At 35.7% G+C, this 20,087-nt stretch overlaps 2 protein-coding genes and 1 long non-coding RNA gene across 3 annotated transcripts in view; all 3 read left to right on the top strand.

The window, feature by feature from the left end:
• Positions 1-11,795, top strand: part of LOC136039890 (14-3-3 protein epsilon) — a 33,212-nt gene extending 21,417 nt beyond the window's left edge. Inside the window, exons 4-6 of the mRNA XM_065723865.1 lie at positions 1,416-1,553; positions 7,216-7,421; positions 9,441-11,795. Of these exons, the coding sequence (XP_065579937.1) occupies positions 1,416-1,553; positions 7,216-7,421; positions 9,441-9,499 (403 nt within the window). The 3' untranslated portion in view covers positions 9,500-11,795. The remainder of the gene's footprint in view (positions 1-1,415; positions 1,554-7,215; positions 7,422-9,440) is intronic.
• A 6,458-nt stretch (positions 11,796-18,253) lies between these two features.
• On the top strand, positions 18,254-19,261 carry LOC136040021 (craniofacial development protein 2-like). Its single transcript, XM_065724087.1, has 2 exons — positions 18,254-18,522; positions 18,808-19,261. The coding sequence occupies exons 1-2, from the start codon at positions 18,254-18,256 to the stop codon at positions 19,259-19,261; spliced, it is 723 nt and encodes a 240-aa protein (XP_065580159.1).
• A 799-nt stretch (positions 19,262-20,060) lies between these two features.
• The window catches only part of LOC136039899 (uncharacterized), a 155,850-nt gene continuing 155,823 nt past the window's right edge, over positions 20,061-20,087 (top strand). Inside the window, exon 1 of the long non-coding RNA XR_010620579.1 lies at positions 20,061-20,071. This is a non-coding gene — a long non-coding RNA (uncharacterized LOC136039899). The remainder of the gene's footprint in view (positions 20,072-20,087) is intronic.

Below are 20,087 nucleotides of genomic sequence, written 5' to 3' on the forward strand. Positions count from 1 at the left end.
AATAGGTATTTCTGGAGGGATGTCATACACAACTATTTTTGTTGGGTAATGGTTTGGGGTCCATAGAGCAGACTATTGGATATAAAGAAGAGTTTTTAAGTTAAGTAGTATCTGCTGGTTTTGAATTTTGTTGAGCTATTAGCAAAGATCCATCATTGTTAATATTTAAAGAAAACTCTGATTTTAACAATTTCAAATTCGTAACCCGTATTAGAGTTATCTTATTTTATCTCAAAAAGGGTATCAGGGGAAATTTTAAGGATATTCTAAGGTTTTGTGAAGAAGGAGTTGGTGCAAGGGGAGGGGAATTGTTTTTGATTGGGGAGATTTTCTACTTTTCTGGAGCTCCTTGAGAGGATCTCTTGAAAGTCATTTTCATCATGGATAGTGACTAACGCCTCCACTTCCACCAATGTGTTATCCATTGAATCTGGTCCATCGTGTGAACCGTGAGAGAGTGAGCTCGACCAGCTAGGATGGGGCGTATGTGGAACATTTTCGGTAGTATTTAGGCTAGGGTTCGGGGGGACTTTTATGGGGGGTTCTATATTCTATGCATTACCTATTAGAATAAGCTTTAATACTAATAACAGGAAATTATAATAATAGACCGTCTGCACTTTTGTGAAGGTAGGACTTCACTATCCACAAAACACCACTGTGTTGTCCAGAAAATGGTTTGGTGCAAGATTGGTTGGGTTAACTGCTGATAAAACGAGATAAATATACACAATTTTTTTTAATTTCTAAAAATTATTTGATTCCTCATTCAGCGATCTCTCCAAATATTAATAGTAAGTGCCGTTGCAATTTGTCCCAACCTCTCCCACTTAATGGTGCTAGATGTAAAATCAAGATTTTTATTCAAAAGAGGTGGGATGATACTGTTAATAAGATAAAATGCTATCATGAGTGCAGAATAGTTTTCAGAATTAATTTTCAATCTTGAAATTACTTTTTGAAAAGAATTGTTACAATATATACTTAGCAGCTATTACTACTACTGATTTGCAGTAAAACGAGAGTTGGAGACTTAAAAAATTATTCTTGGATCACGCGATGACCAAATCAAAGACTTTACTACAGTTTTTGTTTTGAATTGTAGCAATTATTCAGCTTTTCTCATATTCTTTCCAGTAAATATTATTACTCTTTGCTTGAAAAATCTAGGCGGAAATTCATTTCCAATAACTGCTCAAAATTTGTTAGTTAAGTCTTTCTGTCTACTTTATATGTTCAAAAGTAAAAAATAAAAGTTATGTTCAAAATCTCTCTAAGGAACAAGAGACAGTTTCCTGCTCTATAATTTCTGATGATGTGACAGTGACTGTGATTGCCTGAAAAACCAAAATAGAGGCGTGAATGGGTTTGGGATGTTGGCTAAAACCCTAAATACATGTTGTGTTTTTTCTTAGGAAAGGCGATTACCATCGTTATTTGGCTGAATTTGCCACTGGAAACGACCGAAAAGAAGCAGCAGAGAATTCATTGGTGGCCTACAAAGCTGCCAGTGATATTGCCATGACAGAATTGCCACCAACACATCCTATTAGGTAAGGTTCATCTACCTTTGTACCACTTGTAACTTAATATTTATTCTATTGTTTCAGTTGCATACCAACACATCTAAGAAGGGAGGAGCTACCCCCTCTCTCCTCGTTTGGAGAATTTGAAAATATACCTATTTTATTGTTTGAATTTAAGACTAATACTTCTCGTTCTAATGCTGGAAGATTAGAATCATATTGCAAATGGAAGGTATTTTACATGATTAAGAAGCATAGTGGTGTGCAAATACTTTTAAACATTTCAACTTAGTGTAAAAACTTAACTGTTAGCCATGATTTGTCAACTAGGTTCTAAAGGATAATTTTGGCCTGAGTTACCAAAATTTGGTCCTTGTGGTACTTCAATAGGGGGGGGGGGGGTGCAGGATAATGCAGAATGGCCAAAAATTTTATTTCGTATCAATCGTTATTTCGTTTTAGTGTTTCGTACTATTTTGTCTAAAACTTATACAAACAAATTGTATTTCGTATCAGACAAAAATGTGAAACCTCGCTCGGTATCAGAGTGACATTTTTTTCATTCAAGGGCTTCAGGAATTCAAAGGGCTATGAAGACACTCAACAGAGATAAAGGTGCAAGCAAATTCCGAAGCTGCATTTGGGGCATAGAATAAGTAAAATTCTCATCAGAGCCTTCGTATTGGTACGCAAATATCTTAGTAATATGTTTAGGATGCTAAGTGTTCTTAAAAGGGAGAGTGGGTCATAACCGTCAAATATCAGGTAAATTTGGTACATCAGTATCGAGTGGTTGTGGTTGGGAGGAGATTGGGCCCAAGGATCCAGTAATCAACATGTACTAAGCCATTGAGTTCTTCTGTTTCCTCTACCACTAAAAGAAGACATAATTGTGAAAATATGGTGGTTTAAGTCAAATAAAGCTCGTGGTCTAAATTGTATTCAATCAGAGGTTCTTAAAATGAATATAATCCGTAATAAAACTTTCAATCACTGCTTAGAATATTTCCTGGTATAAAATACATTGGGTCAGCATAAAAGGACAGTTTTAGCTATTGTTATCCCCCTGCCTCCGCATCGCTTATACTTGTATTCAGTATTGAAAAAGATTATGCAATGAAGATTAAATGTAAGTATTGGTGGTTTTTTTTTTGTATTATATTAATCTCTTATTATTGCTGTTGAAAAATAAGTTCGATGATAGAGTCAGATTGCTCTATGCTATGCAATCTCGTAAAGTGTCCAGAACTTTACTGTTGCCCTAATATCTCTCTTCTGCTAAAACTGTGGGACTATTTGAATGGAACCACTTGACTAATAAATGGTTAGAACTTTATGTCAGTATACTCTATGGGTATTGCAGACGCATATATTTCTCTTTGATAGAGAGGTCAAAATCAGAAGAAAGAACAGTTTTTTCCCTACATTTTCGTTGGAGACGATTCTTTGATCAATCTCAAATCTGCTTCCTCACCTGGTATGTGAGATAGGGCCATACCCTTGGCTTAAGGCACTCAAATTTTCAGTTAAGTTTCTAAGCTTCAGCACCTTTGGATAGATCTTTTTCGTTTGGATTTTGGTGGGAAAATTAGCTTATGGAACTAGGGTGAATTTAATACATCAGTTTGAAGTTCCTGTTGCTGTACTGAGCATAAACTAAGCTATTAAAAATTTATTAGTTTATGGTTTCAATGGATAGTTAGTAGAATGGCAAGTAGGGGATGGTCCTTGCTCAACTGTTCCCTTTTACCTCTTAAAATGAACAGTTCTCATAAATTGCGTCTTTTCCAAACTAAACCTGATAAGCATCAGAAATTTCTGTGTTTTGTCTTTCTAGCGTTTGACGTTATGATTGGTATCCTTATTTGGCATAACTAGACAAAGGTAAAGGTAAAAGATACGGCATTAGACTTAACAGTCCCTACCGGCGGTGCTGATCTCCGTTTCTTGGCCCATCAGCCAGGAAGTGCAATGGGGGGTTGGGGGCCAACCATCCTGTGCTTTCGCACGCCCTTCCTGTTTACCTTCCCAAGATTCCTCCAGGTACCCATTTAGAACTGGGTCGACTCTGGCTAAGCTTACAGAGTCACGCCACTGACCCCGTCCAAAACTGAGCAATTGGGTACACTGGGATTCGAACCTGCGTCCTCTCAGATAAAGGAGAAAGAATAACTAGAAAGACTCATAACTAGAAAGAAAGATGATAAAAAAAACAGCTATTTTTAGAATGCAAGTGAATTCATGACTCTCAAGATTGAAAGCAAACGATATATGAAGTTGACAAGAGGAAACATATCTCCTGAAGAAAGGCCTTTGATTCATAAATGACCATTTTTATTTGAGTTAATTTAAATATTTGTGTTTCGGAGTGCCTTCCATTTAAGGTGCCTAAGATGAATAACTTAGTTTAAGACCAAGATTTAATAGCTTTAAAATAATCTAATTTGCCTGCAATTATTTCTAATGGAAAGTAAGGTGCCATATGTGGTGTTATTTCACGAAAAACATTGCCCCCTCCCCCTCAGTCGACGCTATTTGGCTCTAGTCCGTACAAATTTTGACCTTTATGTTGGGTGTCCTTAGTTTTTCCATGACCAGTTCTATATGAAACCGAAATAGTGCTTTGTTGGATAGTTTCTTTTAATCATGCAATTTCATACAGATTTTCAACTGATAGAATAAGATTCCCATGTTTTGCATTGAGACTTTGAGACAATTACTGTTATGTCCCACGAAACAAAGTTGTGGTTTTTGCTAAAAACTGTAGGAATAGTGAATAAACTTCAACTGTTTCCATAGTTACTTCTTCTTGTTCTTGTACATGATTTATTCTGTGCAAAATCGAGTTAAGCAGTGCTTGTTTTTATGGCACTTGGTATTAACCAAGTGACATATAGTGATGGCAAATTCTGTTTGTCTGTCTGTCCTGGTTTTGCTACTTTAGGCACTTCCAGGTAAGCTAGGACGAAGAAATTTGGCAGGCGTATCAGAAAACAGACCAGATTAAATTAGAAATTGTCGTTTTCCGATTCGACCATCTGGGGGGAGTGGGGGGACGTTTAAATCGAAAAAAATAGAAAAAAGGAGGTATTTCTAGCTTATGAATGGGTGATTGGATCTTAATAAAATTTGATGTTGGGAAGGATATCGTATCTCAGAGCTCTTATTTTAAATCGCGACCGGATCAAGTGAAATTAGGGGGAGTTGGGGTGGGGAAACCTAAAATTTTGGAAAACACTTACAGTGGAGGGATCGGGATGAAACTTGGTGGGAAAAATAAGCACAAGTCCTAGATTCGTGATTGACATAATCGGAATGGATCTGTTCTCTTTGGGGGCGTTGGGGGAGGGTTAATTCTGAAAAATGAGGTATTTTTAACTTAGGAAGGAGCAATCAGATCTTATTGAAATTTGTTTTTTCGGCTCTTATTTTAAATCCCGGCCTCTGGTGACATTGGTGGGAGTCTAAAATCTTGGAAAACGCTCAGAGCCAAGGGACCGGGATGAAACTTGGTGGAAAAAATAATCACAAGTCCTAGATATGTGATTGACATAACTGGAACGAATCTGCTCTCTAGAGAGTTGGGGGGGGGGTTAATTCTGAAAAATTAGAAAAAATGAGATATTTTTAACTCATGAAGGTAACCTAAAATCATGGAAAACGCTTAGATTGGAGAGATCGGGATAAAACGTGGTGAAAAAAATAAGCAGAAGTCTTTGATACGTGATTTACACAATTGGAATGGATCCGCTCTATTGGGGGGGGGGGGTTAATTCTGAAAAATTAGAAAAAATGACGTATTTTAACTTTCATATTTAGAAGGATCTCGTAACTCAGATCTCTTATTTTAAATCTCAACCGGATCAAGCATAATTGGAGGGGGGCAGTTGGGGGGACCGGAAATCTTAGAAAATACTTAAAGCGGTGAGATCAGGAAGAAACTGGATGGGAAGAATAAAAACCTGTCTGACATAATCGGACCAGATATGCTCTCTTTGGTGGAGTTGGGGGGGGGGGGGGTAATTTTGAAAATCGAGGTATTTGTAACTTACGAAAGGGTGACCAGATCTTAATGAAATTTGATATTGGAAGGAAATCGTGTGTCAGAGCTCTTATTTTAAATCCCGACCGGATCTGGTGAAATTTGGGGAGTGGGGGGGGGCTAAAATTTTGGAAAACGCTTAGAGTGGAGGGGTCGGGATGAAACTTAGTGAGAAAAATAAGCGCAAGTCCTAGATACGTGACTGACATAACTGGAACGGACCCGCTCTCTTTGGGGGAGTTGGGGGGGGGAGTTAATTCCAGAACATTAAAAAATGAGGTATTTTTAACTTACGAAGAAATGATAGGATCTTTATGAAATTTTATATTTAGAAGATTTTTGTAACTCAGATCTCTTATCTTAAATCCCGACCGGATCCACTGTCACTGGGGGGGGGGGGATCTTGGAAAACACTTAAAGCAGAGAGATCAGGATGAAACTTGGTAGGAAGAATAAACACAAGTCCAAGATAAGTGGCTGACATAACCGGACCGTATCTGCTCTCTTTGGTGGAGTGGGGGGGAGTAATTCTGAAAAAGTAGAAAAAGAGGTATTTGTAACTTACCAACGGGTGATCGGATCTTAATGAAATTAGATATTTAGAAGGATCTTGTGCTTTAGAACTCTAACTTTAAATCCCGACCAGTTCCGGTGACATTTGGGGGAGTTGTAGGGGGAAACTGGAAATCTTGGAAAACGCTTAGAGTGGAGGGATCGGGATGAAACTTGATGGGAAGAATAAGCACAAGCTATAGATACGTGATTGACATAATTGGAACGGATCTGTTCTCTTCGGGGAGCTGCGCGTTGTTAATTTGGCAAAACTAGAACAATTGGGATATTTTTAAAGAACGGGTCACCGGATCTTAATGAAATTTGATATTTAGAAGGAACATATGTCTCAGAGCTCTTTCAAATACCAAACAGATCTGTTGAGACTGGGGGGAGTTGGAGGGGGAAACCGGAAATTTTGGAAAAATATAAATGTCGTAGATACGTGATTTGCGTAATCGGACTGGATCCGCTCTGTTTGGGGGAGCTAGGGGCAGGATTCAGTGCTTTGGTGAGTTTGGTGCTTCTGGACGTGCTAGGACGATGAAAATCGGTAGGTGTGTTAGGGAGCTGCACAAATTGACTTGACCAAGGCGTTTTCCCTGATTCGACCCTCTGGGGGGGGGGGCTGAAGGGAGAGGACAAATTAGAAAAATTGAGCTATTTTTAATTGACGAGTGGGTGATCGGTTCTTAATGGATTTTGACATTTAGAAGGACCTCGAGACTCAGAGCTCTTATTTTTAATCCCGACCGGCATTAAGCCTCTGATTTTCTTTTGAAGCAATCTATTGATTCTTAACATTTTGCTAGAGCTCATGCCATGTGAGCTCTTGGCTCTTCCCGACATCGTCACAAGTGCCATATGAGCTCTTAGCTCTTCTTTATTTATTTTTTCCGTCTGCCAAAGCTCAGTTGTTTAATTGACTTTAAGATATAGCAATTCTAAAAAAAAAAGATTCCTATCCCAACATAACAAAATTATTTCTGCCATTTTCTTCTTTTTTCCTTATATGGGGATAAAGAACTTACAACTGAAGCATTAAAATACAAGTACAGTGTTAATTTAGTTTTTTATTTCTGCTTTTCATTTTAGGCTTGGTCTTGCTTTGAATTTCTCCGTATTTTACTATGAGATTTTGAACAGCCCAGACCGAGCCTGTAGATTAGCCAAGGCTGCATTTGATGATGCTATCGCTGAATTAGACACCCTCAGCGAAGAAAGCTACAAAGATTCTACTTTAATTATGCAGCTTCTAAGGGATAATCTAACATTATGGACTGCAGACATGCAACCTGAAGGTATTCTTATTTCACTTTTTTTCTTTTTCTGTAGTAACTCAATTGTTGATTTATAATAGACCAATGATAATATGTTATCGCGAACTCCTTGTACTTTTTTTCTGTGCCTCTAACAGGGCTTCCTAAGGTGTTGGAAGCAGTCAAAACCAGCCATGGGGATCTACTTCTCTATTAACTGGTTGATTGCCCATATACTTGTTAGCTGTTACCTTCTAACAAGAAAGCATTAAAATTTGAATTATGGTACTATATGGAAGCCATAGATGAAACTGCTAAGGATCTATAAGATGTAGCCAAAGGAAGGGACAGTATTATGCTGTATTGGCATGTTAAAAATTTGAGGGGGAGTTGTCAATCTGGACTTGTCCCAGTTAAGGATAGGAACATTGCCACAGTTAGAGTTAAAGAGGGATGTTAAAGAGAGAGTTAAAGAGAGCTGGGCTGAACATTTTGAGAATGTGCTAAAACTTTTTTTTTTTGAAGTAAGAGATAAATTACTGATTACTGATTTTTATTGATTTATATGATTTTTGAAAAGGGGGAAATATCTAGCAATTTTCGGAAGACTTTAAGTAAACCTTTTTATGAGAAAAGTGACAAGAGTGAGAAGCAAACTACTTGGTATGATGATACGTTTAAGACTTTGAAGTTGCTGGTTTCGGATTGGATGAGGAGTTACGTAGTATTGCGTTCTATCCCCATTTAAATGGATCATTTAGGTGGACCTAGTCCTTAGGGTTACAGCAAAGCCTGTGTGAAAGCAAAGTCTCCTAGATTTGAATTATGCTGATGATTTTAATGTCTCAGATAAAAATTTTCTTCAAATGAATGATTTTTTGGATGTTTTAAGAGTTCAGGATGCAAGAGTAGATTTGAAAATGAATGTTAGGAAGACTAAATCGCTTAAACTGGGAATAACTGAAGACAAAGAAGTGGTGCTGGGTAACGAGAAGATTGATCAATTGGACAGCTTCGCTTTCACATACTCGGTAGTATTATTAGTAAAGGCCGTTGGTGCAATGAAGGTGTTAAAAGTAGAACAGCCTAGGCTAGGGCGTTTTTTCACAGTTGAAAAGGTTTGAAAGAATAGAAAGAATCGGCAAGATTGGAATTTTTGAAGCTGCATTTTTTTTACTCTTGTGAAGTATGATTGTCTACAAATTGTTTTGGGCACCCGTTTGATTTACCGCATTTAGAGTAGATCGAGGATGTCGTAAGGAAGGATTTACGGAAATTGGAAGTGTATAAGGAGGGAGACTTTGAATAGATTGGGATTGAGGAGGAACGTATGTATCTGCTCTGACCTCATGCGGCTTGGTGCAGCAGTGAGTTGCCAGTAGTAGTAGTTACCTGGTCGCCTGTTGCAGGGCTTTTTTCTAAATGTCTTGTATCTATTCCGTTTATAAATCAATGGGTAAACCAAAAGCTCACACCCCCTAAATAATAAACTGGATATTAAGAGAAACTTCCTTTTTTTGGTATTTTGCTGATTGCAGTCAACTTTAGATTAGAGTTATTTGTAGGGTCTTTCACTCGAACATTCTCTGTAAAAGGGTACTCCCATTTTGGAATCTTTGTGGAGGAATATTTAAAACCACAACTTCTATTTTAGGTTTGTAGTTACAAGTGGATAATAATCAATGCCAACAAATGGAACTAAACACATCTGATGAAATAAATAATCCTTTTTGAGTTTTCAAATAGTATATTCTGATAGGAAGTATTTTTTGATGTTGTTACTTTAAGTATGTAAACCTAAATAGAGTGTTTTACTCTTATTTAGTACCCTGCTACACCTGCTTTCTCATTTTGTATGTGTATCTCTCTTGTTCCTGTCACATACATACATAGTATCGTTGTAATTCTTTATCTTTACCCTAATTCCTTTATCTTTCAAAGTCCCCTGCCGTTAAATTTTGGTTTAGTAAACACTTTTTGGGACATCTGATTTAAATATAGAGAACTTAGTATTTAGCATGTCCAAGATTCAACTTTATGACAGTTTAACTTTGTTTTTAGGTGAAGGCGAAGGTGCTGAAAAAGTCCAAGATGTAGAAGAACAAGAAGCAGCATCCTAAATATGAATCCTTTTATTAAAAGAGAAATTCTTTTTTTACTAGTGAGTTAGGAGCTGTGTGAGACAAAGTGTCAGAAAAAAGTTTTAGTAGTGACTTCTACTAATATGCGTTTCTTCTTCTTTTTTTTTAATTTTGTATAGTTATTTGAATCTTCTGGATTTTTTTCTCTTTCTTCTTTTTTTCAATTTTTAGTTGCCGTTTTGTTGTCAACTGCTTTCTTTGTTTGTGCTAACCAGTGCTTTCTGGTTCTCATACTGTATATTGTAAAAGAGAAAAGATAATGCATGTTTTTTTTTTTGTGATTAATTTGACTTCATGAATGGTTTAAAGCTTTGTTTTTGTGTCTGGTATTTCTGTGTGACTTTAAAAACTAGAAAACTAGGAAATGACGCTATGTTGTCGCGTAAACTTTAAAGCAAATTCCTAGTTTTAGGAAGACTTGGCTAACTACAAGAGAAAAAATACTACAATGTAAAGATTTTTTAAGCATTCTTACTTTTATGACTATTTTATTTGGCTGCTAAAATATTCGTTTCGTTTTAGTGTTCTTGAATACGACGAACTATTTGTAAATAAGCTGCTCATTGGGTGTACTAGCTGTATGATCTCTTATGTTATTCTTACATAAGGCTGCTGCTGAAATTATTTCTCTTTTGCTTTATGTCAGAATTGTGTATTCAGTAAAATCTTTCTCCAGGGTTGCTACAGTGTTCAAAAACTAGCCAAAAATAAGTTTATAATTTTCTGGTCTTCATTTTTGAATACAGCAGCAGATACAACTTCAGCAGAAGCAGGCATGCCATCTATTGCGCAATATTTAGATGTTATAACCTAACCCTTAATACCAAGTTTCTGGTACAGTAAGTGAAGTTCCTGAAGTATAGAGTTATATTGAAATACCTAGCAAACAAATGATATCACCTTAGAAGTGTTTTTGACAAGGTAACTTAAGCATCACTTATCAATTTTATATGATTGAAAAAACTAGAAAAGAGTTAGGTGATGCTAATCGTGTAGCCTATAAATAGGAAGGAGTCAGTCCTGACAAAGAAACTCCGCAGATTGCGAATGCACTATGATTGTAGTGTTTACTAAGTTCTTCCAAGTTTCTAATGGAGCAAAACCTGTCCAAGACTGTTTGAATTGAAATGTTCATTTTGATACCTCGTGTTTTTCAACAACGGGTTTCTAACCATCTAGCTACAAAGTCCACATAACATTCTGACCCCCTGCTGGTTAATATGAGGAAAGAAAATGGGTCAAATCAAAAAGAAAAACATAATCTGTTAAGTTTTTTTAATTGGCGTGTATGGCATCGAATTAAAATTGACATCTTCAGTAGTATTATTTTTTCTGGAATAAGATGTATGTGGCAACCCTAGTTTTGACCATTTTTATTAAGATCACAAGAATATTTTTGCTTCGTTAAATAACTGCCTCTTTTAAAGCTTTTTTGTGTGTTTGTTTTTTTTTTCGTATATTTCAGTTCATTCCAAGGAAAAATGTTTCTTTAGTCAGTGTTTTAATTAGCTTACTTCGTTGTTGTTTTTTTTTTTTTTTTTTTTTTGTAATAGCGAATAAAACAAGAATATATTAGATTTAATTTTGCCCTCCAATATCAAACTAAAGCAATCAACTAAGGATTTTATTTTGAAGTTAAATCACTCGATGTAAGGGACATTGTGAAACTTGTAGAAAGTACTTAAAAGGACAGTACCCTAGTGTACAGTAACGTCGACTTTGAAGGGCGCTATGAGCTTTAGAAAATGCTTAATTTTTAAAAATTTATGTTTTGCGAATCTCTTGAAATAGCCAGCAAATTTGTGATGTGTATTGTACTTAAATAGATATTAACAAATACTTCATATGGTAAAGGTTCTGATACTGACTTTAATTTATTACCATCCTTGAGACATAGTGTGCGATGCGCTCCATAATTCAATTATCATTAATAATGATTAATTATCTGCTATTATTTTGGCCCCAAAACGACGGACAAGAAAATTATCCTTCGTTTTGGGACACATTTTAGTGGCCAAATCTTTGTTATAATTGGTCATTCTTGGTCGAAGCTAAAAATAAAAGGTTACCATTATTGATAATTGTGTACTGGAATGCATGCATTGTCTACATTCCAGTTATTTTTTATGGAGTGTGGCTGTCCTGGCTGAAATTGTTTTAATTTTTAAATCTGGAATATATTATAATATTGAAACCTAGCAGTGGTCTTTTCTGAGATAAACCATTTTTTCTGTTCCTGTCTACCCATCATGCAATAAATCAATAAGAATTTGAATTGACTTGGTATACTTGCTCTTTTCTTTTCTTGTGTCAGTAGGATTTCAATAAAATGGAAAATCGGAATTAAATTCTGTGGGTTTCTTCGAGATTTTAACGTAAGCAAGATAATCCATGTATGTTGACGACGATACTAATAATTTTAATATTTCGTCCGATCAGCAGTCATTCTCAGTGGATAATTTGACTAACTAAATGTTAAATCTTGAATATCCGAACTTAAGAAAGAATCCAATGAAAATAGACATTAAGAAGGGAATTTAAAAAGTTAGTTTAAAGTCACCCATCTAATTATTGAATTACACCGAGTCTGTTATGAAACTTTCGTTCAATTTTTTTAATATCGAATAGCTTTCTTATATTTTGAAGTTTGTTTTTGCTCTCTGAAAAACAACTTTCGGTTTTATCCGATGATATTTGAAAAATTGCATCATTCTTGTTGACAAAATCTTTTTCTTGTGTATGTGTTGAAAAGGAAACGTGGTCTACAATTAGTCTGTATTGAGCATTTCATTCACTTTAGGTGTTGAGGCTTTTTTTTTTCACAATGTCAATAAAAATTCTAGTAACAACTGTGCTGCATTCTTATGATTTTAAATAGGGGTTCTACTAACCTCTTGCTATAGCTCACCATTAGTCATTCATCAATTCCAACATTCCACGGTCCAAGATATTTGAATCAGAAGACAATTTAACCAATCAAACAACGGTGGAAATTAAAAAAAAACTGTTCCTGCTACTTTTATACACCGTTTATCTAATGTAAAACATGTCCAGGGTGTTTTGACTTTTACCTATGTGCTTGAGCTTGGCCGCCACTCCTTGAGATCTTGAAAAAAAATATTTATATTAAATATTATCCTCAAAGATTATATTTGATATCTTTTTGTTTTTTAAGTGAATTTTGGGAAATTGTTAAGTTTCCTGTAGTAGATATGTGTCTGAGCATGGAAAATGTTCTTGAGCTCAGTAGCATTGGAATCTTGGTCCCAAAAGGGAATCTATATAAAAGTACTAAGTGCTCTACGACAAATAAGCTATTGCCTTTTTTGGGTAATAATCCTTCGTCCTAGGTATTGACGGATCCATGGGGGGGTCCGCCCACCCCATTGAAGAGGTGGTGGATTTGTGGTTGGGACCGTTTGCTCTGGTTTGGGTTGGGACGAAAGTTTTTTTTTTAATTGGTTTTTAATAGTTGAGGTGTTAGTAAGTTTTTAATTATTAAGACTGTTTCTTTTTGCAAACAAGTTTGGAACAAGGTTTTAGTCACCTAGCGCGGTCTCTGTTAGATTTTACTAATGTCGCATACCGGCAAAAAGTATTTAATTAAATTTAGGTTTATCAAGGGAATATGTCCGTATTGCCACAAAAGCCAACTGGAAGGTGAAAATCTTCATTTCATAATAACAAGGAGGGGAAATTTAAAATCCTAACATCTTTAGGCTGTTGAAATGATATTTCATGATTTTGCTGTCACAACGGGACTGAAAAGCAAAATATTCACTTCTTTTTACTGTCAAAAATTTGTTTTCGAGTCTTGCTATGACACCGAGGTGAAGAAATTGGCATAATTATTTTGTTATGACTGTCTCGGTTTTTTTGGGTTTGCTTTTTTGCAAAGCGGGTTGGTTTTCTCAATAATTTTGTTTTTTAGGGATTTGTATAATGGATTGTAGATGCATGAAAAGTGCAAAATTATTATTTTAAGTTTTGGATTTTGGTGAGGAAATGGTGGCCACTTTACTGCCTATTTTTACCTAATTAAAGCTCTGCATTATATGACATATCACCTCCTCTGTTCATCCTAAAACATTAAAATAAAGGACAAACTGTTTAGAACTTTTATAAAAGTTAGTATAAGTATATACTTAAAACTTAGTATATGAGTCGAAATACTCCTTCCAAGGTCGGAGTAATCATTTAAGAAAAATAAATTTTTGAAAAATTGTTTATAAAAGAAGGCAAATAACTATTCGTTTATTTTTTTTTATCTAGCTGGTATAGATGGGTCTCTGAATTCTCACTGAATCAGAAGGATGGCATCGATTTTATTTCGAACATTTACTAACAAAAAGTGGAAATTCATACAACTTGAGTTAACCACAGAAATGAAATGCAACTACAATATTACTTCAGAATTTCTCACATTCCCAATACCAACCAATCACAAAATATAGTTATGTTCTTGCATAGGGGTTGCATATATTTGTCCATAAAATTGTATATATATCGCTGAGGATTTTTATACTTTGATACTTTCCATCCAATCATATTTCCACAATTAGTTGTTTATAGATCAAAATTTTACAGGACAATTCTTTTACTTAATGCTAATTTTGAGTCAAATTTCAAATTTTTATATTTGTACTTAACAGACGTATCGAGACCTAAACGTTCGAATTCAATATCTGAAAATATAAAAAAAAAAGATTATTAGAAATATACCACAGGTTGAAACCCTGAGGATTTAAATCACCAATCTATACCTTTCAAATACAAAAATAATAAACACAACATTTTGTTCTTTAAGGAGTATTTCGACTCATATACTTAGTCTGAAGCAAATACCTACATGCATCTTTATTAGAGTTCATATTTTTCTGACGATTTTGGTCTTTATTCAAATATTTTTGGATGAATAGAAGAGGAAATACTAACAAAGAACTCTAGACTGATAGGACTAACCATTATAAACATTCATCTAAATATTGAGGTAGAGATCGACCGTGTAATAAATAGATATGGCGGGAATGGAAATTGAGAAATAGACTTTTTCTTATAAAAGTGTGAATTCTGTAATTTAAGCGAAATATATCGAACTTTAAAAACGTGGAAAGATACGCCACGTTGTTATGAAAAGTAAAATTTTAGAGATTTCGTAAAAGTTGACACTGTTTATTAAAACATTATTTTTAAAAAGAAACTGGATAGTTAATGTTTTATTGCCTATACTTAAACCCTCTTTTTAAATGTTTTCTATACATTTCCATCTATTACATTGTAGCAAGAAAAACATTCTGTTTTTCTTTTTACATTCCTGGAAGAAGTAGTATTTAATGTTTAATATATCCCTACGAATATACAAGTTATATCTTTATCCTCGTTTCCTACTCTTCATTATCTACCATAGTTACCAGGCGATGCCACAAAGTTAAGCGACATGCTAAATAGTTTGACGTATGCAAATTGTCACAAAGAGTGCGTGACCCCAAAAGATGGTTCAGGATCTTTTTTTCTTTTCTTTTTTTTACAATAATTAGATTAACTCAATCTCTATAGTGTTCAGAAGCGCAAAGAGACGAAAAATTATGCAGAAAATATTAAATATCATTTTTTATAGATGGTGAACAGCTTTTTATTTTTTTATAGTTGGACGGATTTTATAGCTTACTATTTTTTGTAGCAATATTTTTATACCAATTCAATTTCAACAGATTTATCAGAACTTTAACCTTCACCAGGTTTTGGATTAAATTTACGACCCTTTCGCTACTTACTTACGACGCATAGTTGTCGAGGTTCCCTTTAAATTGCAGGGTTTTTTTTCTCAAGTTTATCCGAGCAACCTATTATGCACCCCTCCTAAAGAAAATCCTGGATCCGGCCCTTGTCCAAGGGACTATACAACGGGCATTTGCGACATATGAGTGTGTCAACTGGCACTCGTGCTAAAAAAGAAATTTTCAACTGTCGAAATACGTTTATGTTTTTTTGCTTTTTTAAGTATTGTGACCACACTTAAGAGTGGCTGTAGCAGACATATCCATGGAAGGTGTAATAATATCTTCATTAAAATGAAACTCGGTAAGAAAAAAAATTGCTTCTCATTTTGGTCAATCAATTTTTTGTAAATTGAGAACGTGTATAATTTTTGCTTAAGTTAAAAGATTTTAAGAACAAAGCAGATGTTCTGAAAAGAAATAAAGAGTTATCATTGTCTTTGAAGCCATTAAATATACAAAAATAGAAATTTTTTGAAGATCTGAAATTGCTACAACAATGAACAACTCATTGCAGCACCAAGCCGCTTGAGTCCAACAGAACTACGCACGCTCCTCTTCCATCTATACAAAGCATTCCTCTTTAAAACCTCCCAGGAAATTTCTCATTTTTCTTAAATCTTTATTAATGATTTCCTCCCACCCCAAATATGGACGACCTGCTTTCCGTTCAGCTCTAGACAGTCGGTCTAAAAGTACAATATGTCATCCCTAATCCGCAGTACATAACCTAGTCGTCAAAACTTTCTCTCATTATAGTCTTAGGAAGTGAGATTTAACCCCATTTTTCGTGCAGCCTGCTGTTTGAAATTTAGGAAGTCAGAGGAATACCTGTAACAGTCTTTAAACGATTTCTCTGGAAAAAATCTTGTGAATCTTTATCTGCTTTTCGGAGCACCCATGTTTCAGAATCATATTTGACCACTGTGGCTTCCTATATTCTAATCTTGGTTTGCAGACGTGTCTTTCTATTCTTTCAAACCTTTTTTAACTGTGAAAAAAAATACCCTGAGCCTTGCTTATTCTGTTTTTCTGAGCACTCATGCTTCAGAACCATATTTGGCCGCTGTGGCTTCCAATATCTAATCTTGGTTTGCAGACGTGTCTTTCTATTCCTCCAAACCTTTTTTAACTGTGGAAAAACACCCTGAGCCTTGGCTATTCTGCTTTTCTGAGCACCCATGCTTCAGAACCATATTTGACCACTGTCATCACTAGTTTTCAATATTCTAATCTTGGTTTGTAGACTCATCTTCCTATCCTTCCAGACCTTTTTAAACTGTGGAAAACACCATGAACCTTGACTATTCTACTTTTAACACTTTTACTGCTTTCACCGTCTTTACTAATAATACAACCAAGGTAAGTGTAGCGTCCACCTGATCAATCTTTTTGTTACCCAACCTCACCTTTTCATCTTCACTTATTTCTAGCCTTAGCAACTTAGTCTTCTTACATTAATTTTCAAACTTATTCTAGCACCGTGAACTCGCAAAACCCTTAAAAGCTCATTCATTATGCTCACACTTACATCTAGGATGCTGAAATCATCAGCCTAATCAAAGTTCACAAAAGTTTTTTCTACCCTTTTGATTCCGTGTTCTCCCATTGGCTTTCCTGTGCTCCTTAAAAAGTCCATGAAAATTATCCATATAAAGGGGAATAAAGCACAACCCTGCTTAACTCCTTGTTTGATTCGAAATCACCTGCTAACCTCATTCCCTACCTTAATCACCGCAGTGTAATTCTCGTGTATAGCACTAATTGCTTTAATGTATTTTATGGTATACCATATAAAGATAAGACCTCCACTAAAGATCTTCTATCAACAGAATTGAACGCTTGCTCATAATCTATAAAACTGAAAACCAAAGGTGTTTCATAATTCAGGCACTTCTCAACTATTAACCTAAGAGGAAAATTTGGTGGCCACATCTTCTACTCTTTCTAAAACCCCACTGTTCTTCTCATAACTTTGTCTACAGTATTTCTCAGTCTAAAAGTACCATATTACTAAGTAATTTCTAACCTATAAAGATGAGGCTAATGCCCTAATGGTTTAGTTAGGGTTTTCCTAAAAAAGCTAGGTAATTTCCCTTTTTCAAAATCATGTTCATAATCTTCAGTAATTTGTTTCTAAGCCCAGAGCCGCCATATTTAAGAAAGTTGTATACATTACTATCAACACCTGGGACCTTATTCGGTCTTTATGAATAGAAGCCGACAAGTCTTGTGACATAATGCATCACAAGTTTCACTTTTTGTTAGATTTATACCTCGTTCTGAAAAAGAACTTTTTGGGTTATTACCACCCATAAGTCAGACAAGATGTCACAAGTACTGTAATTCAGTGTATGGATAAACATCATATCATATTCCCTTCAATAAAATTATGTTTATTTCAACAAATAGTTTTAAACCAGCCTGGCGTGTGCCCGGCAGGCTAACAGGGTTGTCCTGTTGCCTCTCTCAGGCCACAACTGACGGTCCTAAGTCCGTAAAATGGTGAGGGTTGGTTGACAGGCTAATAACCTGTCACTGTAAAAAGCCAATTGTTGCTGGATCAACGAAAAATGGCCTCGGAAATTTGACTGATCTTGAGATATCGAACGCTGAACGCCCCCGAACACGATTTTTGACTACGAAAGACGCTTTTCGAACTTGATTTTGGAATGTTAGGGCGAGTAACCCAAATACTCAGCCGGGTCGGATAAATAATGTGATGAAAACTCTTGACAAGTATCGAATCGATATGGCTGCACTATCTGAGACACGAATTCCACAGTTTGGGACCCTTGAGTGCGAGAATTATCATGTGCTTTATTCTGGGAAAGAACGCATTAAAGTGGGTAGAGGGGCACTGGATCTAATTGGTGCAGAAAATAAATGACTTCTGGATTTGGAACCAATTATCAATAATATCCTGAGAGCGCATTTTGCGACTACTCAGGCAAAAATGACATGTGTAGTAGCAGTGTACGCTCCAACAAATAAATCAAGTGACTCTGATAAAGACACTTTCTATCAGTCGCTTAGTGATGTTACAAATAAAGTTCACAGCCATGATATATTGGTTGTTTGTGGCGATTTTAATGCGAAAGTGGGCTGCCACCAGGATAATGCACCAACGGTGATTGGTTCTCATGGACTTGGTGAAATCAGGGAGAACGGCATGAGACTGATTGATTGTTGTGTCACTAATGACATGATTGTAGGAGTTACCTGGTATCCCCATAAAACTGTCCACAAATACACGTGGAAATCACCTGATGGTACCACTCGAAACTAGATCTACCAAATGCTAATCATCAAGCGAAGAAGAAGGTCCCTTGAAGAGGCCAGAGCTTACCGCAGAGTCATTTGCTTCTCTGACGATCAGCTAGTCATATCCACATGCAAAATTAAGTTAAAGGCGATGAAGAAAGTGAAAGTTACAGTTAAGAAATTTGATATCTAGAAGTTCCATGATAAGACTATTCGTCAGAAATATAATCTTACACTATAAAATAGGCTCACAGCTTTGAGCCTCGATGACTCCGACGAAACAAGTTCAGAATGTCTTTGGAAATCAGTATCAGAGTGCCTAAAAGATGCTGCAGCGGAAGTTCTTGGATATAAGAAAAGAAAGAAGGAAGAGTGGGTTAGTGAAGGAAGTTGGCAGCTGATTCAGGAAAGAAAAAATCTGAAAACTCTTGTTGATAAATACTCACCTAGTCATTCATCTAGTCATCCTAGCAATAGGCAATGCTACGATAGTCTAAAACAGAATGACAAATTTGACCATAAGCAAGTGAAAATGTCTGCCAGGAATGACAAGAGAACATATGCCGAGAACATAGCAACAAAGGCAGAAAGAGCACTCGGCTGGGGTGATAGTAAAACCATTTACATGCTTACTAAGAAGCTTTCCGGTGCAAAAACAAACCCTTACCCCTTCGTAGAGGATATAAGTGGCAGTCCATGAGCCATGCAGTCAGCGGGGTAAGGTCTTTATTCTATATTTATTTAATAAGCCTTGTTTGAGGTGTTCTTTTTTTTTTACTCTTTGTTGAATAAATATAGAATACTGACCTTGCCCTGCTGCCTGCAGGGCTCATGGACTAATACGCTTTGCTCTGTAAGTAATGTTACCTGTAAGCAAGCCCACTTCATGCATTTTTAGTCTTATTGGAGGCTGGGCTGCCAAATTGACACATTTAGTGTCAAAATGACACAATTTGATGTTGCTTGACACAATGACACATTCAGTCGAAATGATGACACAATCAACGAAAATGACACATTGTTCAATGAAAAGTAACACAATCGAGAAAAATGACACATTTTTTTCATCCAAGTCTTTTTTAAAATGGTAATAAAGGAAAAGTAAAGTTTTAATTTTCTACCTCCAGAAAAGCTACAAATTAATGGAAGAGAATAGCGCTACCTAACGGTAGCAGTAGTGCACAAACAGTAAGGAATACAGGACAGGCATATTTAAAATTTAAAACACAGGGGGTGCGTTTCTTTACTTGTCCAATGGGATTTTTACTAATCGAGGTTTAACCCCTAAAAGATAGCAACAAATACTTGTCTGGCCACGTGTTACTGAAAACGGCAAGATTAATTGCGAATAATAACAACATTGGTCACGTGTAATTATTATTTTAATGCTATGTGAAGTTTTGACAAGGAAGAGGCTAGGACTTTGGGCCTGTTTCAAATTTTACAGGCAAATACAGCTTCAGCAATTATTTCAGAGCTGGGTAGCCTAATACAATTTGTGTGGCCAGAAGTTTAATTGTAAGATT

This window comes from Artemia franciscana, chromosome 20 (assembly GCF_032884065.1).
Source record: "Artemia franciscana chromosome 20, ASM3288406v1, whole genome shotgun sequence".
NCBI lineage: Eukaryota > Metazoa > Arthropoda > Branchiopoda > Anostraca > Artemiidae > Artemia > Artemia franciscana.

Bases quoted from the DNA above. Each gene is read 5' to 3' on its own strand.
- LOC136040021 (XM_065724087.1), top strand. From the start codon at position 18,254: ATGACATGTGTAGTAGCAGTGTACGCTCCAACAAATAAATCAAGTGAC. The intron at 18,523-18,807 runs GTATCCCCATAA...ACTATAAAATAG, and splicing joins ATGATTGTAGGAGTTACCTG to GCTCACAGCTTTGAGCCTCG.